Source organism: Bos grunniens, chromosome X (assembly GCF_055505025.1).
Source record: "Bos grunniens cultivar Pamir isolate PY7600 chromosome X, Bosgru_T2T1.0, whole genome shotgun sequence".
Classification (NCBI taxonomy): Eukaryota; Metazoa; Chordata; class Mammalia; order Artiodactyla; family Bovidae; genus Bos; species Bos grunniens.
This window is the reverse complement of record NC_141194.1, coordinates 137,710,998-137,737,694: the sequence shown is the minus strand read 5'-3', so window position 1 is coordinate 137,737,694 and position 26,697 is coordinate 137,710,998. Positions and strand designations below refer to the sequence as shown.

General features: G+C 36.8%; 1 protein-coding gene across 2 annotated transcripts in view; it reads right to left on the bottom strand.

Moving 5' to 3' along the window:
- Window positions 1-26,697, bottom strand: part of TENM1 (teneurin transmembrane protein 1) — a 904,402-nt gene that overhangs the window by 182,986 nt on the left and 694,719 nt on the right. The window contains exons 15-17 of one of the 2 annotated variants that reach the window (XM_086388153.1): window positions 17,508-17,693; window positions 15,929-15,952; window positions 13,941-14,087 (exon numbers count right to left, since the gene is read on the bottom strand). In XM_086388153.1, the coding sequence (XP_086244279.1) occupies window positions 13,941-14,087; window positions 15,929-15,952; window positions 17,508-17,693 (357 nt within the window). The remainder of the gene's footprint in view (window positions 1-13,940; window positions 14,088-15,928; window positions 15,953-17,507; window positions 17,694-26,697) is intronic. The other variant, XM_086388154.1, reaches the window with a different exon arrangement.

The window sequence follows — 26,697 nt, the reverse complement described above, 5'->3', positions numbered from 1 at the left end:
ACTCACTCTTTTATATAAAATGGTATACTATTTGCACATAACCTATGCATATCCTCCTGCATACTTTGTCATCTCTAGATTACTTATAATGCCTTTGTTGTTTAGTGACTAAGTCCTGTCTAACTTTTTGTGACCCTGTGGACTGTAGCCTGCCAGGCTTCTGTGTCCATGGGATTTCCCAGGCAAGAATACTGGAGTGGGTTGCCATGCCCTCCTCCAGGGGATCTTCCGACCCAGGGATCGAACTGCATTGGCAGAAGGATTCTTTACTGCTGACCAGGGAACTAATACAATGTAAATACCATGTACACAGTTATAAGTATAATGTAAATGCTATGTAAATAGTTATGAGGGGTGTGTCAAGTTTTGCTCTTAGAACTTTCTGGAATTCTTCTTTTTTTCCAAATATTTTTGATCTGCGGTTGGTTGGATCCATAGGTACGGAATTCGAGGATACAAAGGGCTGACTGTAGGTACACAGCACTGTGTTAGGCGCCTGGAAAGTAAAAAGCTAAAACCAACTTTTTTCCTGTCTTTAGGAGCTCAGAGCTTAGTAGGAGGAATAGGCACACAAAACAGCTGACTCTTACACTTGTTAAACCTGCAGTAGGTGTTACAAGAGAGTTAACTGCAAAGAGAAGGGGCTGGAGAGATTAACTGAGCATATAGACACTTCATTCTACATCCAATACAGAAAAATAAAAATTAAGGTCCTTGCAAGGTCCTTAAAGCAGACAAGTAGCTCTAGTGTCGATGCTTAACAAGGATAAATATAAAGATGCTCAACTTCTTGCTTGCCGTGGAATAGGGAGGTGCGGATGGATCACGGCTCCTTAGGCTGATGATGAAAGTCACTGGCACGGTTTTCATGTGGCTCTTTTGCTCGCTCACAGGTGCTTACAAGACTGCTCCTGTTGAGCTGGAGGGGGAGGCACCACAGCTGGAGGCAATGGAAGCCAGGAACACCAAGGGAGTAGGCATTTGGAGCAGTAGCCCCAGGGCACCCAGGAAATATTTTTCCCCACATGAGGTCCTTTCAAATTCCCTGTACTATAGACACTACTTTGATTTAAAATGCAGTTTGCTGCTTTCTGGCCTCCGCTGTTAGTTCAGTATATTTTTGCCCCCGATTTTTGCTTTTCTGTATATATGTTTCTTTTTCACTGATGAATAATTGTTAAGTGTGGATTAGTTTCACTAAGAGGTTCCCTTCTGGTCCCCTTTCTCCCCTCATTCAGCAAATTTTATGAACAGATTTTCTCTAGATTGTAGATGCCACAACCACCTCTCCCTCCAGGACATTGTTCATAGCCTCCTCTTAGTACCTTCCCTCTTGACTCTGCTAATGAAACATCCGATGTGCTGAAAAGCTGGCAAAAATATCAGTCTGATAAAAACTGTTTTCCGATGTCTGGAATTGTGCATAAAATACTAAACAATGAAAAACTGCTTTTTCAGATGGGCAGTCACCTTTATCTTTCAAATTGGCAGCAAATGCAGTAGTCATAAGATTGGGCTTTCAGAGGTTTCAATCTGTCTACCGCACGATTCTAACTTATTTTTGAAAAGAAATGGATTTTAAATAAATAGTAATGCCCAAATGATCTTCAAAACTGGAGTCTAAAACTAAACACAGAGCCAGTTGAAAATTTGGACTCACATTCTCATAGAATTATGTGCTATAAATTCCAAGCTAATGTTTCATATGCCATAATTGTCTATTATAGGGGGTTGACCCTCTAAGACCTCTGTTTTCTGAGAGAATAGTACAACTTCTCTTGAATCTAGAAAGGCTACAGGCAAGCCAACCAATAATGGTATGCAATCCTTGAATTATAATTCATAGGTAAGCCCAGTACATGGGCAAAGATCTACTTACCAATTATCACATTGGATAACACTCCATACAGTATGTCTAGACTGTTACAAAGAAGTGTAAATGACAGTCACACTGCTTGTGTGTGGGTTGCTTTTTTTCTTCCTTTGGGTATTAATGGATCTTTTATCTTTCTGAACTGGAAGCTGTGGCACCCTCCTGACAGCCAGGCTCAAGGTGTCAGATATGGACACATGAAATGTTAAGTTATTTTACTTTTGGGGCCTATTCCCTTTAAAGGAATAAAAATAAAAGCAGGCAAAAAAAAAGGGGAGGTTAAATTGTCTTAAAGGACTAAATACAGCATTCACTGATCCTAGCTTTGCCAGCCAGGTAAGGGCCATTCCAGCTGGCTCAGTTGGCGATCATGAAGATCAAGGACACTGATTTCTTCGGAACATTTCTTCACTATTTAACTTTTACCTATTAGATGCATGCCCTTGGTTGAAAGCCGGATTGAATAAGGGAATATGAATGATACAGGGAAAACCCATGTTTTCCTAATCCTTAAAATGAATTTACAAATATATATCATCTTAGGGACAGCGCCCATATCATCACTTTGATGAAAAGGGACAGCTAGTTCATGGTAGGCTATCCAAAAGGATTTGGCAACATGTACAGATTAGTGAGGGGCTTCTCAGGTGGCACTAGTGGTAAAAAACTTGCCTGCCAATGCAGGAGACACTAGAGATGGGGGTTCTATCCCTGGGTGGGGAAGGCCCCCTGGAGGAGGGCATGGCAACCCACTCTAGTATTCTTGCCTAGAGAATCCCATGGACAGAGGAGCCTAGTGGGCTACAGTCCATAGGGTTGCAAAGAGTTGGACATGACTGAAGTGACTTAGTATGCACGCATGCATGCAAGCATGCATAGATTAGTTAACGGCCTTCCAGGTAGCTCAGTGGTAAAGAATCTGCCTATAATGCAGGAAGCATGGGTTAGATCCCTGGGTCAGGAAGATCCCCTGGAGAAGGAAATGGCAACCCACTCCAGTATTCTTCCCTGGGAAATCCCATGGACAGAGGAACCTGGAGGGTTGCAGTCCACAGGGTCACAAAGAATCGGACACAACTTAGTGACTAAACAGCAGCCGCAACAGCATAGTTTAGTTAATACGCGTCAGGTATGGCACTAGGTACTCCCATGTGTATTATTTTAACTAAATCCCTGTGACAACCCTGTTCGGTAGACATTCTCATCTCCATTTCACAAATAAATGAGGGGGGGCCGAAATGTGGTTGGAAGAAATTTGGGAGCCATATTAATACCCAGTGTTCTGACTACAAATAACATGCCTGACATTATCATCCAAGCAGTATTACTAGTACTATTGACCTCGGTGTAAGACCTCCAAGTGCCTGATTAATATAATATTTAGCTATTTTAAAAATATTTATTTAGCTGACTGTGCCAGGTCCTGGTTGTGGTACATGGGATCTCCAGTCTTCATTGAGACATGCAGGATCTTTTAGTTATGGCCTGTGGGATCTAGTTCCCTGCTGCTGCTGCTGCTAAGTCGCTTCAGTCGTGTCCGACTCTGTGCGACCCCAGAGATGGCAGCCCACCAGGGTCCCCTGTCCCTGGGATTCTCCAGGCAAGAACACTGGAGTGCGTTGCCATTTCCTTCTCCAATGCATGAAAGTGAAAAGTGAAAATGAAGTCGCTCAGTCGTGTCCGACTCTTAGCGACCCCATGGACTGCAGCCCATCAGGCTCCTCAGTCCATGGGATTTTCCAGATCAAACCCAGGCCCCCTGCATTGGGAGCAGAGAGTCGTAGACGCTAGACCACCAGGGAAGTCCCTTAATGTAGTATTTAGAACACATGAAGTGGTTAAGGTGAAAGAATCAGACAACTTTGGTCTAACCTTGACTTTGCCATTTACAAATCAGTGCAACTCCTGGATTCTGTTTCCTCATCTGTTAGATGGGATGAGTAGAGGGCTGTTGTGAGGATCATCACATGCTATCATGATCATATTAGCACAGCGCTTAGGGTTTAGTAGCTAGCACTCTCAATAAATGTTACTTAGCTATGGTCATTAACCAAATTCTAGTCTGTACAGACAACAAAGAGTCCAGGGACAGAGTCCTAGGGGTAGATGTTAATGGTCTGCAGTGGCAGCTTAAAATGTTCAGACTCACGTTTTTTCAAGTTGCCTTATCACTGACCAGAGGGCAATTAACTTCTCTGTAGCATATTCAGTTCATTAGAACTTGTTCATTTTGTGAACTCTGCTTCATTAGGTTGTCAGATAGGTAGGAATCTATGTGGCTCTAAATGGACACTAATGCTACAGTAAATCTTTATTCATTGAATTTCACAAGTTCAGAATTTGTTATCATTTGGACAGGGGCTGGCTGGACTGAAGCTTAACCTTTTCAGTGTGTATAGAGTAGAGGATCTGCCAAGCAAATTAATAATGAAAAGGAAATTGAAGGGCTGATCATTCCAATGATTCAGTTGAACAGAATCTTCTCAGACATTTAGGAATCTACAAACAATGGACTAATTTTGAATCATTCATAAATATTTACTAAAGCAAGGCCTCTACTAGGAAATCCTGGTAGCTTCATTGTTGTTCTTATAAGCATCAAAGGTAATATGATTGTATTTCCTTTGGAAATAGTCTATAATTCATCTTTTTTCATTTACTCAGGCTGACTTTTACCTTAGTATTTTGCTGTATTAGTAAAAAGAAAGTGGGAGAGGTTAAGGGCATTTGCATTGTAACTGCCTAAATCGTTGTTATTGCTATAACCTATACAGTTACTTTTCTGCATCAGGAAAGTAAATTGTTTATATTCCACTAATGTTCACGTCCTCCCCACCTGCCATCAATGGCTTCCACATTGCTCAGAATAAAAGCCAGCATTCTGACAAAGACCTGTTTTCTCATAGTCTGGTTCTCCACCATCTCTCTCTTACCTCACCTCCCTCCCATTACCATATCCCACAACTCCCTTCACCACTATGTCTATGCCTGGAAACTTCTCTCCAATGTTAATATGGCCCACTCCTTACTTCATTTAATTCTTTACTCAAATGCCACCTTCTCAGTGAGGCTTCCTCTGACCATAATATTTAAAAGTTCACCTCTGTTGCACATTCCTATCTTGTTTTAACCTGTTTAAAAATTTCTCCATAACACTTACCAGCTTCTATCATACTGTTTAAAAAATTGGGGGGTTTATTGTTTGCCTCTCATAACTAGAATATAAGATCCATGAAACAAGGATTTAGTCTTCTTTATTCATTGCTATTTCCTCAATGACTAGAACAGTGCCTGAGTCCAAGTAAGCATTCAATAAATATTTGTTGGATGAATAAATGGATGTCTTAAAAGTCCTATTTATAGGACACTTATAAATGTACCTAGAAATTAATAAGTGTTCAATTAATGCATCAAAATATGTAAGTTACAGATGGATTCCACACCTTTATTACCCACTTTATATTGAAAGTGAAAAAAGGTGAAAGTGTTAGTTGCTCATCATGTCCGACTCTTTGCAACCCCATGGACTATAGCCCTCCAGGCTCCTCTGCCCATGGAATTCTCCAGGCAAGAATATTGGAGTGGGTAGCCATTTTCTTCTCTAGGGGATCTTCCCAACTCAGGGATTAAACCCAAGTCTCCTGCACTGCAGGCAGATTCTTTGCTGTCTGAGCCATCAGGAAAGCCCTACTTCAAACATTCTTATTCATTCTCACCACAAGCAGGAAGATGTCAAGTATTATTAGCCTTAGTTGATAGATGATGTGACAAATCTAGTTATAGAATGGTTAACTGAGTTATAGAGTTTAGATGTTCCAACTTCCACTTATATCTGGAGTCACTTGGCAGTTTAGGTTCTCATAACTAAGATGATCTTCTAATAAATGAGTTCCTTGGAAATGAGGGGGGATATGGTCAGAAGAAAAAATAAGGAATATACTTCCAATGCCAAGCCTCTTTTCTCAGCCAAAGCTTAAAAGTAAATGGAGGGGCCCTTAAACAGAGCAAATGTTATCAATTCACTGCTCCTTCTATTTCATTTTCCTATTTATTAAACACTGCAGGATGCTGGTGACATTCAAAACATGAGGCTTATTGATCCATGAGCTTATATGTGTTCATAATTCACCCATGGTGCTGATTTCTAGATCTAGAAACACTACATCATTAAACTGGCTTGCAAATAGCTATTGTCCTTAATGAATGGTGACTTGTTATGAAGAATGATTCCTGGAAGATCATTCTCTTTTAGGCAATTAACTTATTGATTTTACCAATGAATATGAATATAGCCCACTGGAAGAATTTATATAAGAAAAACTTTGACAAACAGGTGACAAATACTTAAAAGATAAGAGGGAAAAAGGCTGTTTTGATTAAACACTCTTATTATGCATCTTTTTAACCTCTGTGACAATCTTTCCACAGTATAAAAATTCACCTTCATTCCTTTATAACTTGAGTGAATAAAATAATCTTTGATAGCTGATAATCTTTAAAAATTTACAATGTTCTGTATAATCTGGCCAGTGCCTACCTTTATATTCTCACCTCCTACCAATCTCTCCTTGACTCACTGTATTCCAGCCACAATAACTTATCTTTCACTTTCTAGAAGAGTCTAGTACAGTTTCACCTCAGGGCATTTGTACATGCTGTTTCCTTGGCCTGGAACATTCTTCTTTTGACTCATGGCAGGCCTCCCTTGCCACATAGACCTGGTTAGGTTCTGCTTTACATGTTTATAGCACTGTTAAAACTTTATGGCACTCTTCACAATTGTAAATATATACTTAATTGTGTGGTTTCTTGTTTAATATGTAAACCATAAACTTGTGCAGGCAGAAAGTCATTTGTCTTTTTCTCCTTAGTGTCAAGCACAATACTTGGCACAAGGCAGTGATGAATGAGTGGAAAATTGGGTACCCAATTTGAAATGTTGGGCTGAAAGGTAAAATTTTGAATCAAACATTTGGATCAGCACTCTCCAATAGACCTTTCGCCATTGATAGGAATGCTCTAGATACGCCCTAACACAGTAGTCACATGCCTCATGTGACCACTGAGCAATTGAGATGTGGCTAGTGCAGCTGAGAAATGAGATTTTTAAGGTTATTTCAATCATATTTAAATAGTCACATGTGGCTAGTGGCTACCATATCAGACAATGCAGGTTTTGAGATCTCCAAATAGATGTTGAATGATCTATAAACTCAGCCAAAGAATACAAAGAAGTTTGAAATTTTTACGAAGTCCAATTTATCATTCTTTTCCTATTGTGGTTTATTTCCTAGCTTTTATGTTTGAGAAGTCCTTTCCAATCTTGAGATCTATCACCTATACTTTCTTCTAATTGTGTTTGAGTTTTCTTTTACTTTCAACTCATTAATCAGCTTGAGTATTTCTATATATTTTATTCTTTTGGAATATGGCATAAATTGAAAACCTAAGTTTTTTTTCTTAATAGTTGTTTCAGTTCAGTCGCTCAGTCGTGTCCAACTCTTTGTGACCCCATGAATCGCAGCACACCAGGCCTCCCTTTCCATCACCAGTTCCCAGAGTTTACTCAAACTCATGTCCATTGAGTCGGTGATGTCATCCAACCATCTCATCCTCTGTCATCCCCTTCTCCTCCTGCCCTCAATCTTTCCCAGCATCAGGGTCTTTTCAAATGAGTCAGCTCTTCACATCAGGGGGCCAAAGTATAGGAGTTTCAGCTTCAACATCAGTCCTTCCAATGAATATTCAGGACTTATTTCCTTTAGGATGGACTGGTTGGATCTCCTTGCAGTCCAAGGGACTCTCAAGAGTCTTCTCCAACACCACAGTTCAAAAGCATCAATTCTTCAGTGTTCAGCTTTCTTTATTCAACTCTCACATCCATACATGACTACTGGAAAAACCGTAGCCTTAACTAGACAGATCTTTGTTGGCAAAGTAATGTCTCTGCTTGTTAATATGCTGTCTAGGTTGGTCATAACTTTCCTTCCAAGGAATAAGCATCTTTTAATTTCATGGCTGCAGTCACCATCTGCAGTGATTTTGGGGCCCAAAAAAATAAAGTCAGCCACTGTTTCCACTGTTTCCCCATCTATTTGCCATGAAGTGACGGGACCGGATGCCATTGTTTTAATTTTCTGAATGTTGAGCTTTAAGCCAACTTTTTAACTCTCCTCTTTCACTTTCATCAAGAGGCTCTTTAGTTCTTCTTCACTTTCTGCCATAAGGGTGGTGTTATCTGCATATTTGACTCAGCACCTCTTACTTCATAATGCTTCTTTTCCCTACTGACTTCTGATGCTTGGTTTTATCAGATAGTAACTACTTGTACTGGGGTGTGTTCCTGAGCTTTTATTTGGTTGTATTGGTCTGTCTACTCTTACATTAGTACCACTTTGTTTTAATTACCATAGTTTAAAATTATTCTTTAACATATGATAGTTCTAGCTTGTTCTCACTATTCTTTGTTTTAGCTATTCTGATTCAGTTAATATAATGTCTAAACTTCTTTTCTCATGTCAATTCATATGAGCCTGTAATATATGGTGATTAATTTTCCAAATCCTAAATCAGGACGCTAGCTTTATTAACAGCAGTGCTTCCTAAGGCCCACCTGACTTCACACTCCAGAATGTCTGGCTCTACGTGATTGACCACACCATCGTAGTGGTCCGGTTCATTAAGATCTGTCTTGTACAATTCTTCAGTGTATTCTTTCCATCTCTTCTTGATCTCTTCAGCATTTACTAGGTCTCTACCATTTCTGTCCTTTATTGTGCCCACCTTTGGGCAAAATATTCCCTTGATATCTTCAATTTTCCCGAGGGATCTCTAGTCTTTCCACTTCTGTTGTTTTCCTCTAGTTTTATGCATTGTTCATTGAAGAAGGCCATCTTGCCTCTCTTTGCTATTCTTTGGAACTCTGTGTTTAGTTGGATGTACCTTTCCCCTTCTCCCTTGTTTTTTGCTTCTCTTTTTTCCTCATCTATTTGTAAAGCCTCCTTGGATAACCACTTTGCCTTTTTGCTTTTCTTTTTCTTTGGGATAGTTTTGTTCACTGCCCCTTGTACAATATTACGGACCTCCATCCATAGTTCCTCAGGCACACATAGTTCTTCAGATGGAATTCTGGTAGAGGTATTCAAAACCATAAAGGATGATGCCATCAAGGTGTTACACTCAATAGGTCAGCAAATCTGGAAGACCCAGCAGTGGCCACAGGACTGGAAAAGGTCAATCCTTATCCCAATTCCCAAGAAGGGTAAGTACTAAAGGATGGTCAAACTATTGAACAATTGCACTCATCTCCCATGCTAGTAGAGGAGGGCCTGGCAACCCACTCCAGTGCTCTTGCCTGGAGAACTCCCATGGATGGAGGAGCCTGGCTGGCTACAGCCCATGGGGTCACAAAGAGTTGGACATGACTGAGCGACTAAGCACCCATGCTAGTAAGGTCATGCTTAAAATCTTGCATGCTAGGCTTCAGCATTATGCAAACCAAGAACTTCCAGATGTCTAAGCTGGGTTTAGAAAAGGCAAAGGAGCCAAAGATCAAATTGCCAACATTCACAGGATCATAGAGAAAGCAAGGGAATTCTAGAAAAACATCTACCTCTGTTTCACCAACTATGCTAAAACCTTTGACTGTGTGGATCATAACAAACTGTGGAAAGCTCTTGAAGAGATGGGAATACCAGACCATCTTACCTATCTCCTGAGAAACCTATATGCTGGTCAGGAAACAACAGTTAGAACCCTGTATGGAACAACTGATTGGTTCAAGATTGAGAAAGGAGTACGACAGTGCTGTTTGAGGTCACCCTGTTTGTTTAACCTGTATGCTGACTACATCATGAGAAATGCTGGGCTGGATAAATTACAAGTTGGAATCAAGATATGTGGGAGAAACATCTACAATCTCAGATATGAAGATGATACCAGTCTAATGGCAGAAAGCAAAAAGGAACTAAAGAGCCTCTTGATGAGGGTGAAGGAGGAGAGTGAAAGAACCAGCTTAAAACTAAATATTAAAAATACTAAGATCATGGCATCTAGCCCCACTACTTCACAGCAAATAGAAGGGGAAAAGATGGAACCAGTGACAGATTTCCTCTTCTTGAGCTCCAAAATCACTGCAGATAGTGACTACAGCCATGAAATAAGGAGATGATTGCTTTTAGGCAGGAAAGCTATGACAAACCTAGACGATGTGTTGAAAAGCAGGACATTACTCCATTGACAAAGGTCTGTACAGTCAAGTGGTCATATACGGTAGTGAGAGCTTGACTATAAAGAAGGCAGAACGACAAAGAATTAATGCCTTCAAACTGTGGTGCTGAGAAGACTCCTGAAAGTCTCTTGGACTGCAAGGAGATCAAACCAGTCAATCTTAAGGGAAATCAACCCTGAATATTCATTGGAAGGACTGATGCTGAAGGTGAAGTATTTTGGTCACCTAATGAAAATAGCTGACTCATTTTAAAAGTCCCTGATGCTGGGAAAGATTGAGGGTAGGAGGAGAAGAGGGCATCAGAGAATGAGATAGCTGGATGGCATCACCGATGCCATGGACATGAACTTGGGCAAACTTTGGGAGATGGTGAAGGACAGGAAGGCCTAGCATGCTGTAGTCCATGGGGTTGCAAAGAGTTGGACATGACTGGGTGACTGAACAACAACAACAAAGCAAGACACATGATTAACACATGAAAATGTGGTTACCATAAGGTTAAGTCTCCTCTTTCAAGCACAAGATTGTGCACATGCTGTGTGCTTGTTGACTAAAGGGATATATGAGGTTAAGACATTTGATAGATTTGTGATTTCTGTGGTAATTAGTTTATATATATATAAAATGCAAAAGAGAGTTTTCTCTTTTCTCGCATATTAAAAAAATCCAAGTGTTCTTGGTTCTGTTTTTACTGTGTAAGGAGTTCTAAGGTAGCTCCGAGACCTGTGACACCCACATATTCAATGCAGCCCAATTAGTTACCAAGAGTCACAATGCACTGAATCAGAGTATAACTAAAGTCAGAGCTGCAGGAAGTAGCAGTAATACTAATGAGTATTCAAAGCTGATTGCAATGCAAAAAAAACAATCCTGCCATTCTTTATGTATCAGCAATGATATGGAGTAATGAGATAGCAGCTACTTGAAGCAACTGCTTGAAAGTTACTGTAACGTTTTTTTGGAAACTGAAGATTTCTTAAGAATTAACATTAAAAAAAATAAGGACCATATTTTTCTCCCCAAAAGGTTCAATTGGTACTTTCTGATTTTATTAAAACTCACACACCTACATGCACAAACAAGTATGCAAATATTCATCATAAGGCATATCCAACCATTTTGGATGGCTGGAAATGAACCCTGCCATTCTGGATAGTTGGAAAACTGAGACCAACAAATAAAGGGCATTTAATGTATTCTTAGGGGTGTTACTTAAACAGTATAAAAACACATTTATTGTCCAAAATTTCAGTCATGGGACTTTCAGAGGCTATTTAATCCAGCTATTTAATCTATCTTTCCATCTCAAGGAAGAGCTAAATATTTATTTGTCATCAGTATCATCTTAATCCCACCAAGGAGACTCCCCCTCCTACTCCCTAAAGAGACAATCATATAAATATACTAAAATCACATCGGGTCCTTCATTTTTGATTCTCACATAGATGCACATTTTTAAAGCAATGTTCATAGGTCAAAACAGATTCAGCAACATCTTCTATACCTTTTGCATCTATATATACCACAGATATTGAAATTTGATAATCCACTATTTCATTAGTATTTAACTGATCCATTCATTAAACATTTTTGACTCCCCTGAGGTAAACTTGAGGCCACAAAAAAATGCTTGATAATTAAACATTCAATTATTTTTTTAAAATAAAGCTGTATATTATTAAGGGAGAAACTTATTGTGGCTCAACACTGAGTCAGAAATTTTACTTGCATAGGTTGTTAAAGTATTTTCTGAGCATATCATTTGAATCAATATATCAATTGAGAAATTTCTATTACTACACCTTCAATCCTTTTTGTAAATAAGCAGACTACCTAGGTTTACACTCTGGCTCTGTCATTTACTTTCTATATGATCTTGAGCATTTTATTTAACTTCTCGGTGCCTCAGTTTCCTAATTTGTACAGTAGAGTTAATAGTAGTTTTAACCTCATGGAGATTAGGTGAAATAATTCACATAAAGGACTCAGCACAGTGCCTTGTACATCGTAAGCACAATACAAGTGAGCTAATATTACTAGTAATTATATTTGGCACCAAACTATGGACGCTCGGGCTTCTTTGGTGGTCCAGTGGTTAGACTCTGCATTTCCAATGCAGCAGGTGTGGGTTTGATCCCTGGTTGGGGAACTAGGATCCCGCATGCTGTGTGGTGTGGCCAAAAACAAACATAAAAAAATAGACTCTGGGTCACACTTAATATGTAACAAGAAAACAATATAGACAGGATATAATTAAGTGCTGGATTGTATGGTGTATATGTGCATGGTAGACTAGGGTGGTGGATGTCAGGCGTCATGGGAGATACAGCTTGAGTTGGAACTTAAATGATGGACTGAGAATGAGGGGTGTAGAGGATGAGGCTTGAAAAAGAAGATGAGTCTTGGTGAACCATAAAAGGCAAGTTAATAGTTGACCAGTGTACCATTTAATTGAAAATCTCACTCTGGCCTCCCAAACAAAAATTTTAATTTAGATAGGAAGGAACAGTCTCTTCAGAAAATGGTCTGTTATCCTTTGTATTGACAGAGTGGTGATTGGTGTAGTTTATCATCTCTCAAGTAGTTCACATGAAATATCTTGTTTAATACTTATAACAACCCTATTAGACAGTTATTATTATCAGACCCATTTTGAAGATAAGGAAACTGAAGCACAGAGATAGCAAGAAACTCTTCCCAAACCCAACAGCTAGAAGTATATAACAGAGCTCATATTTGAATCCAGAAATTCTGACTTCAAAGCCCTGTGCTCTTAATGAGAAAGTTGTTTCTACTTAAAATTCATAAGGTCTTATACCTTTTCAAGGCAAACTGTTAGCTAGAACAATAAAAGAGGACACTTTTATGCCCAATTTTGTGCTTAAATGATGATTGTAACCTTATTGTTTTAAGCCCTACGTGCTCAAATGACAAGGTATGTAATTGTCCAGGCACAAGTAGAAACCTTGAGGAGTTAAATTTAATAACCTACTTCATTTTAAGTTAATATACAGAAATTAGAAATTATTTTTTTCCTGTCAATTTCATGTTTTCTTGATTAGAAAGTAAGAGGATTTATTGTTTTAGGCTCATTCAGAAGTGATCTGGGTTGTTTTGAGGCTGATTGTACAATGCATTAGATGACTTTGTTTGCTAGACTAAAATAGAAGTGGTTACCCTGAGGCCTCAGAGCCACATATGGCTTTTTAAAACATGTGCAGCTCTTGAATTAAATATAAAATTTCTACTGTGAATTGTCTTGATGCCGTGTCCTTTGAAAGATATAAAGTGCTACTAAAAAGTAAAGACACAAGAGGGAGCCCTAAATAACTAAGAATAAAGATAACTACCTCATAGTGTGTGTAGTGCAAGGTACATCAGCATCTGACAGTTTAGACGTTGGCACATGGATTTTATATAGCATAATAAATGCCACAGGTATGGGAGCTGGCATGGTTGTAACAATTAAGAAAAGAGAAACTGAAGTCATATAGCCTTGAATTGGAACCTTGGTTCTGGCACTTTTGAGCTGTGTGATCTTGGAAAAGTCACTTACCATTTTCACTCCAAGCATTAGCCTTTCTATTTAATAATAGGGAAAATATTACCTATACCTTATAGCGTTATTGTGAGCATGAAATGACATATAATACACACAAAGAGTTTGGAGTATTGCCTGGTTACAGTAAATATTCAATGAATTGAGATTCAAAACATAGTATGACCTTATATTGTTTAAACCAAGGATTCTTAACTTCCCCTTTTGGCCAGATTGGTCATCACTGTGCTAGAGGCTGGGATATTCCTTCTTATATGGACATTTAATAAATGACTCACCTCCATCATTGTCCAAGTTATCTCCACAAAGCATTTCCATGACAACGTTGCAGCCTGTCCCACTCCAACCCACCTGACACACACAGTGCCAACCATTTTGATCCAGGGTACATCGCCCATTTCCAAAGCAGAGCCCCGGGCAGCCATCTGGAAAGACAGCAGTGAGTAACAAATTCAGAGACATCACAATGGGATTGGCCAACGATGAAGTATCTGCCCATAGGGAAAAACTGAATCATCTGGTGAGATGTTGAGATGAGGTGTTAAATAAATGGAGGAGGGGCTTGCTTGCTTATACCACTTTTCCAGGGAACTTGTTATCCCTTACTCTGCTGTGCTTTTCCTTAGAGAGCCAATTAAACATTATTAATGCTAACCCCAATTCCCAACCTCTGATTCAGATAGGATAAAATCTGTGATGGGGACAAGCAATGCATTTTGTTTCTTTTAAAAAACGGTATCTCCTCATTTCAATCAAAACTGGATGGATGATATTGTATCCAGTTATGCGAAAAAGGTGGGATAAGACAGCCATCTCTAGGAAGAGGCACTTCTCCTAACTACTGCCACTCTCTGCTGATTTTTCCCTAGTGATATGTTGCTTCAGGACTTAGGTATGTTGGTATACAATTCAGGTCATACCATTAATTGCCCATATGGTGCCTTAGAAATATGCTGCACTTGCTTTACATCATTTCAGCTTTTCTCATCAAGATTATTATTGATCTGAGAGCTAAGGATTGATTTTTTTTTTTTACTTATCTGGTATTTCTCTCAGAAACTAGCATAATAGTATACCTGTTGTCAGTGCTCAACAAATGTTGGTGGAATTCATGCATGCCAAATTTAGACTTTCAGAATTCTAGGGATAACTGAATAAATATAGTCAAGAGAAAATCGTTATGCTTAAATGACTTCTATCCACTGGTAACCCTAACCACAAACGCTGATGACGCTCTCTATTTAGACATTTAGTTTCTCAGGGATGACCTACTCTCTGTACCAGTGGTTCAGAGATACGCTATCCCCAAGGACAACTCTGCATGTCCCAAGTGCTCGAGAGAGAAACAAAGGCATATTGCTTCTGGAAATTTCCCCAGTAGCAATGCAGAACAAGATCTAGATTTTACAAGTTCTAGATAGTCCAATGAATGCTCTTTTCATTTTCTCTGTTTGAAAGAAAATTCCAGAAGTATAAAAAGCAAAAGAATGCTGTTTTTAATCTGTAGAAGCAACCCAGTATTTCTTACAAATGGTCTTTCTAGCAACTATCAACAACAGAGGAAGAAAAAAAATGACAGATGGCTGTTAAAAAATATGAAAAGATTATACATATGTATATGTTCATCACAAAATAGTATAGGATGAACATGCAGAAGATCAAGAAAGAAATTTATCTAGTTCCAGTCTCAGGCACATACAAAGGAAAAAGAGAAACTAGGAATAATTTGAATGGGACATTTTAAACCTTCTGAGGCTAAGGTAATGAAAGGCACCAGGGTATCTGACAGAAAAACTCTTGTAGTCTCTATCAAATGCAGATCCCTGGGGGGATGGATGATGAGGTACTAACAGGGGAATAATTCTGCCCTTGAAAGGATACATGGACATAAAGCTATATTGTTACGTTAAATAAAAAGTTCAGCTGTCCACCTAAACCTAGTTTATTTAATAATTACTTCCCTGTCAATATAAACAGACACACACACACAACTCGACATAAAGACAAAGCAAAATAATTCTTAAAACTGCTTAATGATCTATTAAACTCTATGGCAAAAAAAAAATCCATTGATATTGGGAAAGCAAATTACTTTTAAGTCTATTATAGCATGAACCTGGCAATATTACACTTAAGATTGCCAAAATTAAAAACAATAACACCACCACCACCACCACCACCAAAACCCACCAACAATTTCTTTCCCACATGCATATTCTCTGCTTAACATAATTTTCTCTTATAAAACTAGAGAGAACAAGCTTACCTCGGACAGCATCTAAGTAGTGAGCTAAAAGGGGGGGAAAAGAGTGATGGAATGAATTTCTGGGAGACCAAAGCTATACAAGTACTAATGGTTTACCATCTGTTGCCTGGGAGGAGAAGAGAAAACTGAACACTGAAACGCCTGCAGCTCAAAAGTTGGTACACTGGCCTGTGTAGTTTGTGAGTAATATTTTCTTTGGGAAAGATATTAATGGCTTTTTTGCAAGCAACTCTATTAGGCTTCCTAAAAAAGTGTCACATTTCGTTAAAAGTATAAGAACTGCATTTTTATATTTCAGTAGTAACTTTCATGAGAGAGCACTAGCTTGAACTTCTTAAGACTAGTATCTTTAGAAGGGGGTTCTGGAGTAGCCACTTTGGTAATCATTGCAATATTAGAATCCTCCTATGTGAAGGCAATAAACTTACTCTAGTGCAGGAATGTAATTACTTAAGCTGCGTCTGAATCTCACCCCTCACCACCTTTTCAATGAATTTTAAATATTTTCCACAGTCATAGAACAAGACTTACTGTACCTTTAGCAGAGTAATAATACAGTTTATTAAAATTGTGTTATATATATTATACATTATTTTGGAATGTTCCAACCATTATAACAAAATACTTTCATCTAGAAATGAAAGCTGTAGTATAGTCTAGTGGGGAAAAAGAGCTCACAACAACGAACTAGGTATCCAGAGGCTCACGCTTGCTTTTGCACTGTATGAATTTTCTGTGTGTTCATAGAATGACATTGGAACATTGTGTGACCCACTTTCCTTAGCTGAACAATGGGAATCGTACTTGTCCTTCTCTATACACGGGAAACCTTTGTGGCAGATACATGTGTGTGTCAAGGGCTATATTTTTTTAATTAAGTATTTTATAATTGAAACATTAATTAGTGTTTTTTTACGGTGTGAAGACCATGTGATACATTGACTATGACATAGATTTTTTCATACCCACAGACTGTTCTCCCAGGCAGTATCCTAAAAATTTGTGAAATTGGTGATGAGGGATGACACAGCCTGGATGCTTTGTTACAAAGTATCTATACTACCCAATAAACAATTCAACACAGATGTTCTTTTGATGGTAGGTCAGGAGTGTCTGCCTTATGCATTAAAGATAGTCCTTAATGCTATTGAATGGCCGCTGATAAAGTAGTGCCATTTAATGAAATGGGACTTAGAGGCAATCTAAGTACTTTCAACCAAAACAATTCATACTTTCCAAAAGGAAAAATGGCCAGTGAATGCTACCTTTACAACAAAAGCCCTTCTCTTATTAACTAATGACACTATTCTAATGTATCATCTTTCATTTGAGTAACTCAAAACACTTGAAAGCAGAAAATACAAAGAATACCAAAGTAATGAAGAAGAAAATGGCAAAGAAGTAAATCAAATATTATCCTCAAAACAGGAAACCTCCTAGTTAAAGAAACTTTCAAACTTATGGCCAACCCTCCTACTTCTCTCCTCCCATTTCAAAGTCTACAAAATCCCTGGTGATTGATTTGTTAGACTGCTTTACTTTCTCAGTTAATCCAGTGTACTTTGTTTCAAGTACTTACCAATTGTGCAGTGGTCGCCCTCCCATCCAGGGCTGCACTCACATTTTCCATCTTTGCACTGGCCATGCTCAGCACAGTGAGAGTGACAGGAGCGTTCTTCACACGTTGGTCCAACCCAACCTTCTTCACACTGGCAAATTCCCCTTGCACAGACTCCATGGCTACCACACTCCATGGTACACAGCTCTGTAGGGAATTTGAAGAAGATATATTTACATATTTTATTACAACCAAAGTCTACTTTTTCAAAAACACATTACAATGACCAAAATTTCCATCTATACCTATATTCAAAAGGTCACAAAGACTTCTAGCATGTGAGTGAATGTACAAATAATTCTATCAAAAAAAGGTAATTATGTCTCTATGTATAAAATAAACTCTAAATCATCTTGCTTTTGAGGAGTCTAAAAAATGAAAATAGCATTCAAGGCTCAGAAATGAAGTCAGTGGCAAACAAATGTCAAGTGGTTTTCACTAAAAATTCATTAGGACCACAGAAATTTTGTTGCAGAGATTTTTGTGATGCTATAAGAAATCACTGGGGAAAACACACATAGTAAAATAGTATCCTAACTTCATTTGGGAAGACAGGATTTACAATCAGAAAGGTGATAACTTTCTAATACAATTCATAATACACAAGAGGTAAAGCTGCCAATGATGGTAATCAACTGGTTTCCCTGATCATACTAATGATATTTGCATTTATTTTAAATATTTAGAATGACTCTTGATTGATTATTATACATCTTCTTATCTCAAAATGCCATTCAATATTTAGCCAATGTAATCAATATGTATTACCAGTTCTGTCCAGTTTCTCTCTTCTGTCTCACTGACTTATTTTTTGAGGCACACTGAATATTAATAAAATCATGACAGTAGAAAGCCAAAATAAAAGTTTGGTTAGACTGTTTCTTGATGAAACTCCCTTGCTGGAGGGGCAGAAAGGAGATAAAAGCCTGTCAAAAGAATGCCATAGGTTTGGGGTGAATGAAAAAGAGAATATTCTGGAATCCAAGTGAGTTTTATTACTATCTATGACCAACCTAGATAGCATATTCAACAGCAGAGACATTACTTTGCCAACAAAGGTTCGTCTAGTCAAGGCTATGGTTTTTCCTGTGGTCATGTATGGATGTGAGAGTTGGACTGTGAAGAAGGCTGAGCACTGAAGAATTGATTCTTTTGAACCGTGGTGTTGGAGAAGACTCTTGAGAGTCCCTTGGACTGCAAGGAGATCCAACCAGTCCATTCTGAAGGAGATCAGCCCTGGGATTTCTTTGGAAGGAATGATGCTAAAGCTGAAACTCCAGTACTTTGGCCACCTCATGTGAAGAGCTGACTCATTGGAAAAGACTCTGATGCTGGGAGGGATTGGGGGCAGGGGGAGAAGGGGACGACAGAGGATGAGATGGCTGGATGGCATCACTGACTCGATGGACGTGAGTCTGAGCGAACTCCAGGAGTTGGTGATGGACAGGGAGGCCTGGCGTGCTGCGTTTCTTGGGGTCGCAAAGAGTTGGACATGACTGAGTGACTGAACTGAACTGAAATGAGATGATTTACCATTTTTAGCATAAGTTACCACCTTTTTGCTCATTTCCATAGCACCATGACAGTCCTGGCTTGACTAGGTAGGGACAAGAATACTCCCTCACCAAACATGGAGGAGAAACTGATGATGGAAGTGTGATGTCTATTCAAGAATGAGGAAGAAGGCAGTGTTCCCCGTCCATTTTTCTTTTGACTATAAAACTGTGGCCCACTAAGTTTTCAGGGCGAGGCACCCTCTTGCTCACCTACTTGCAAGCCTCACAAGGGTCCTAGACTAATAAATTACTCCTTAGATATCACTTTGCCTCTCACTGAATTCTTTCTGAGCTGAGACACAAAGAACTGGAGCTCCTTGGAGTGCCCAAAATGCCACCTAGAGGTTTCAGTTACATGTTAAATATTGCTGAGAGGTCAGTGGGCAGAGAAGTACCTATTAGATTTACCAATATGGAAATTGTTGGCAACTTTAGGAAGAGCTGTATTGATAAAGTAGTAGTTGTAAAGGCAGGTTGGACTGGGTGGAAAAGTGAATAGAAAATTGTGTGTGGGATCACCAGATTGTGAGAAAATTCCAGGACCAAGAAAATACCAAAAAAAGGGGGACTTACCCTAAAAAATGCTAGCTCAAGTAGGTTAATCTTGAATTAGTGCCAACATTGTATATCTTGATTCTGAATCTCTGATTGATAATCTGTATTTTAAAATTTAGTTCTTGTAGTGAACTTGATATTGTAATTATATTCCCCTTAATGGCTTCCCTCAAGACACTAAAAGCTGAAATGAAAGGGCCTTTCTAAGATTAGGGAACTAAATAGGTCAAAGGCAATCAAACCAGAGCTGACTGAAGCAATTAGAGGCAAACATTTTGCATACATTGTTTTATACAACTATAAATTTTAGACACAGAGGAGTAGCATTATTCTGATGATTTCCTGAAAAGTAGTAGGACTGGATGAATAGCATCAGCAAAATGGCAGACTAGGCTATCCTTAAACCACCTCAACATAAACCGTTAGGAATGTTGAATATAATATAATATAATATTTTTTAAAATTGCCTGTCTTAGTTCATGAGAAAAAGAAATTCTCAAATGCCAATGGAAAGCAGATGCTAACATACAAACATGTAAGCATGTAAGTCAACCCTCTGGCAGCCTAGAGGGGTTATTATATCCAGTAATGACTAGGAGCTTGGGTATCTGTGTCCACAAAGGGAAAAGAGATGAGGTCTTTGGCCCATTTAAGATAGGGAGTTGGAGCAGAAACTTCTGCAGAAAGCAAGGACAACCCTTGAAAAACTGCAACCTCAGTAGATGGGGATTAATAAACTATCCACTAGCCTAGAGAGATGGCAAGGAAGCATTGACTACATAATAACAATAATTATAAAACTGGGGGATTAGAAAACAATAGTGAAATAAAATATTACCTTATCATATTAGGTGCAATGGAATCCCCTGTGTGCAATATTTCTAAAGCCTTATATTCTTCAGGAGTTAGGTAAGAGATACTTTGTCAAGTATGCATATAAAAGTGGAAAAGTGATTGTGACCTAAGTAATTTTTACTATTCTCTTCTGATAAGAACTAGAAAACCTAGACAAAAAATATTTAAAATTTTGTTGAATATTACTAGAATTCACAAAATAGTAAAGGGTTACTGGGCCAACTTCCAGGAGAAAATGATAACCCAGAGAGGTGTCTGACATTTATAGATGTTTCTCTTCTAGAAATATCTGTCAGTTCTGGTGGATGCAGCTGGAAGGCTCAAAGGTTGAGCAGAGCTTTTGTCAATCTTATGGGTACAGAAAAAATACTTGACTAGATAATGGCTGAAAAATTTCCAGTACTGAAGCCAAATATTGAAGCAAACGTGAAGGAACAAAAAAGAGAAAAAGACAGATTCACAATTATAGTCAGAGATTTTTATGATTCCCTTTCTCATTAACTGACAGAACAAGCAGATAACTCAGAAAGCATATGTAATATTTGAGAATATGACTAACAAATTTGATCTAGTTGATAATACAGAATACTGCATTAAATAACTACAACATACACAGAAATTTCAAGTACACAGAAAGCATTTACAAATATTGACCATAGGCTGGGTTGTAAAGCAAGTCTCAATGTATTTCTAAGTACTGAAATTATATAAACACGTTTTCTCCCTACTATGGAATTAAACTTGAAATCAGTAACAAAAGATAATTATAAAATCCACATAATTTAGAAATTAAGAAATAGTCTTCTGAATGAACTATAGAACAGAGAAGAAATCATCATGGAAATAAGGAAATATTTTGAAATGAATGAAAATGTCCTCAGTGGAGGACAGAGGAATCTGGCGTGCTGCAGTCCATGATGTCACAAAGAATCGGAAATGATTTAGCAACGGAACAACAACAAATATGTAAAAATTTGTGTAATATAACTCAGTCCATATGTATAGGAACATTTATATGATAGAAAGGGGAGCCAGCTGAAAAAACAATGACCCAAGCATCCAATTCAAAGAAATTACGTAAAGAAGAGCAAAGGAAACTCCAAGAGGGTATAAGGAAGAAGATAATAATTTTAAAAGCTAAAATTAAGTAAATAGGAATAAATATGTGATAGAAAGAATCAACAAAGCCAATATGTGATGATTTGCATAAACTAATAAAGTTGATAAACTCCTGATGGGGCTCACGAAGAAGAAAATACAGAAGGCCCAAATAACTAATATTGGGAATGGAAAAGATGACATTGTTGCAGATTGTTCAGACATAAAACATCATAAGAAGGTAGCACAAATAACTTTTTGTCAATACATTTAAAACTGTCAGTGGAATGGACAAATTCCCAGAAAAATCAAGCTTACAATAATGCACACAAGGAAAACAAGGAAACAGTATTTTCTATAAAAATCTTAATAAACAATGAAAAATATCCCCCCGCAAAAATTACAATCTCAGATAACTTCATTTGTAAATATACCAAAATTTTAAGGAAGAAAAATTGCCAATCTTGAATAAACTTTTCCAAAGAATAGGAAAAAAGAAAACACTTCATAGTGTGTTTATGAGGTCAACATAACCTTGATGTAAAAATCTGACAATGATATTATAAGAAAAAATACTGGCTAATCTCACTCATAAATATGGATGTAAAAACTCTGTAAATACAGCAAAACTAGTATTACATAACAGGAAATCATATAATTACCCATTTGTATTTATTCTAGAAAAGCAAGATTGTTTTAAACTTTGAAAATCAATAATTGCAATTCATCATATATATAGAGTAAAAGATGAAACTCATATGATCATCTTCACAGATACATAATGAGTATTTCATAAAACACTAAACATTCATTCATGATAAAAATAGCAAACTAAGACTAAAAGCAACTTTAACCAATAAAGATAAGCTACAAAAACCCCACAACAAAAACATTATTTAATTGTGAGATGTTGAAATCGTTTCTTCTATTATTGACACTGAGCAAAGATGCCTATGATCATCACTTCTATACAACATAATTCTTGAGGTCCTAGCCAGTGCAATAATGTAAGAAAAGGAAAAAAAAAGTATAAAAATTGAAAAGGAACAAACAATTATTATTCAAGGATAGTATGATTGTGCATATACAAACTACAAAAAGTATCTGTACATATTATTATAATTAATATGCTTAATAATAATTTTAACACAATATTTGTAAGACCTATACTGGAAAATTATTAAAATTTGTGAGATAAACTAGAGGAAAAACTGGATAAATGGAAAGCTACAACATGTTCATGAACTGAAAAACTCAAAACTAAAGATGCCAATTTCCCCCAAATTCTCCTGCAGATTCAATACATCCCCAATCAACATCTCAGCAGTTGTATGTGTGTGTTTGTATGTTTATGTGTATATTGATCAGTCAAAGAAAGGAGAAGAATAAGGTGAAAAGACCTACTCTAGCTGATAGGAAGACATTATAAAGCTATGTTAATTTAGACAGTGGGCATTGGTACAATGGCAAATAAACCAATCAGAGTAAATAGATTCCTAAAATAGATCCATCCATACAAGGATACTTGATTTATGGTAAAGGTGGTACTGTAGGCAAATGAGAAATGACTACTGTTTGAAATGGTTCTGGGAAACTGAATATCCTTTAAGAAAAATTCATCTCTACCAAATCCTATATACAAAATCAATTCCAGACAAAATGTACTAAAAATAAATTGACAAAGCTTCTAGAACACAACATTAAAAAACAATTTCATGATCCTTAGCACACAAAAAATTTTTAAAAACTGTACACAAAATGCTAACCATAAAGATAAAAGATAAAATTGGACAATATCAAAATTAAGAACTTCTTTTAATCGAAAGATAGAGTAAACACATGCTATTGGTGGTAGAATATATTCTACCACAGGTGTTTCCTATCTGGATAATTCACTGAGTTGTACACCTAGCACTTTTGTCCTTTTCTGTATGTGTATTATGTTTTAAAGAAATGTTAAGAAGTTAAAGATAACATGCAAAAGAACATAAACTGAATATATAATTTCCTAACCAGAAATAGAGGAATAAGAATAAAGATAACCTAGGTAATCAGAGAAAAGGCAGAAAAAGGGTAAAAGTCAACGAAAAAATAAATGATGTAAATAGGAGACAGAGAAGGATATAGGATATAAATCCAAACATGTCAGTAATCATAGTAAATAAAAACAAATTGAACTTGCAGTTTAAAAGACTGAGACTCTGGAACTGAGTGAAACAGAAAATGTAGTTTTGTTCTTTCTGTTAATAAGAGGTGTGCTGAAACATACTAATACAGAAAAGTTATCAATAAGAGAAAAAAGCATGGTAGTAAAGTACCAAGAAAATTGCAGTAGCTACAATATTATCAGATGAAATAGATTTCAAGGTGTAAAGATCATTATGGATAGAGTCATTATATAATGATAAAAGGATTAATTCACCAGGAAGAGGTAACAATTGTGATCCTGTAAGAAAATATAGCTTCAATATATATAAAGCAAACCTTGACATACTTGTAATGAGACAAATTGAAAATTTCACCATCAGGAATAAAAAGATAAAAAATTAATGAGGATGTAGAAAAGTTGAATAGTACAATTAAAAACTTTAATATAATGAACATGTATAGAACCCCAAAGCTATGACTATAAACACACATTCTTTTCAAGAACATACAGAATACCCAGAAAACAGACAATTATTAGTTTACAAAGGAAAGCTCAACAAATGACAAATATTCTACACCATACAGATCATGCTGCTTCAGCAAAATGCACTAAAATTAGAAATCAGTGAACAAAAAGCAAAAGCAAAAATGCAGAAAAGTGCTCCTTAAAAATATACTGTAAAATAATTCATGAATCACATAAAAATTTTATTGGAAATTAGGAACTGGGTAACAATGAAAATACTATTTATAAAAACTTGTGGGATGCAGCTTAGACAGTAACTTAGAGGAAACTTATATCTTTTCATACATTTAGTAGAAAAGAACAATTGAAAATTAATGAACAAAGCATCCAACTCAAGGAGTAAGAAAAAAGATTACACATAAGTAGAAGGGAGGAAACAATAATAGAGCTAAAAGTTAATGAAGGGAGAAACAAAGAAACAATGGAGAAGATGAACAAAACCAAAATTTGTGTCTTTGACATGAATAATAAAGTAGAGAAAGCCTTGAAAAAATAGAATAAGAAAAAAAGAAAGGAAATGATGAAAATAAATATTAAAGTTTAAAATATAAAAGTAAATGAAAAAGTACTATAAACAATTTTATGACAGTAAGTTTGAAATCTTAGATGAAGTAGATGATTTTTCAAGAAAAAAATGGATTTGAGAAGAAACCGAAAGCCTGGATAGATCTTAAAGACATTGAAAATGGCCCAGATGATTTTACAGGTATATTTAGTGAAACTTCTAAGAGACAGGTAATCTCTATTTTAAGTCACACCAGAGAACGTGAATAGAGAGAAGACTTCCTGAACTATTTTATGAGACTACTATAATCTGGTTCCAAAGTAAGGTGAGAAAAGAAGAAAGGACTTTTTTGTGGCCTCATCTCACTTATAAATATGGATGCAAAAATCTTTAATAAAAGATCTGGAAATCAAACCAGATACATACAAATATAAGAAATTACAACAAAGTAGGCATGAATGCTAGGATGGTTTAACTTTTGAAAATCTATTAAAATAATTGATCACTGAATTAATCTATTTGACTTTAATCTCATTTCATAATGGATTAAAGAAAAACTATCATCTTATATATAGAAATAGTATTATATAATATTATATATTTATAATATATTTCCTATTTATAATATAATCTCTTAGCACAATAGGACTAGATGGGAATTTACCGAATATGATAAAGGTGATTTACCAAAACCCTAAAATAAGCATCAAACTTAGTGATAAAATAACATAGTTCCCTTAAAGTCAGAAGTACCACAGTTAACTACTGCTTCTAATTCAGTATGGTACTGGATAACTTAGCTAGCACAATAAAGCAATTACAATATAAAATGTTTAATGCCTGTAGTAAAGTGTTAGTCGCTCAGTCGTGCCCAACTCTTTGTGACCCCATGGACTGCAGCCCACCAGGCTTCTCTGTTCATGGGAGTTTCCAGGCAAGGATACTGGAGTGGGTTGCTATTTCCTTCTCCAATGCCTGTAGAGGAAGATACAAAACTGAATATACAGATGAACTATGAAAACAGGAAGAGAGGATAGCAAAGTTACTGTAAACAGGATTAACAGAAAAAAATCAGCAGCATGGCTATATATCAGGCACAGCCAACTATAAGTAGAACGTACAATTTTTTTAAAAAAAGATCCCATTCATAATAATAACATATCTTGCAAAAAAAAAACTTCAATGTCCTTTCATGCAAGAATTTAAAATCTTTTGAATTGAAGGACACATACAAAGACTCAATCAATGGAGAGACTACTATGCTCATGGCTCACAAACCTCAAATCATTAAGATGTTAATTTTCCTCTACTAGTTGTGTAAATTCAATGTAATTACAGTCAATATTCCAATAACCTTTTTCATAGAGCTTGAAAATCTGACCTTAAAATCCATATGAAACTGAAAAGACTAAGAACATTTCAAAATATATTCATTGATACGTGCATGTGTGTGTGTGTGTCCAACCTAAATGTACATCAATAGGAAAGTGGATATATAAATTTTGGTGTGTTCATACGATGCAAAAAACAAAATACAGAAGTTGAACACAGTAGAGGTACAAAATTGATAAACCTTCAAAACATAATGATAATGGTAGAAAGCAAGTTATACATATGAAATTTAAATATATGCTGATCAAGATATTTTTACGGATATATACTTATTGGCAAAGAACTTCCAGATGTTCAAGCTGGATTTAGAAAAGGCAGAGGAACCAGAAATCAAATTGCCAACATCTGTTGTATCCTAGGAAAAGCAAGAGAGTTCCAGAAAAACATCTATTTCTGCTTTATTGACTACACTAAAGCTTTTGACTGTGTGGATCACAACAAACTGTGGAAAATTCATTAAGAGATGGGAATACCAGACCACCTGACCTGCCTCCTGAGAAATCTGTATGCAGGTCA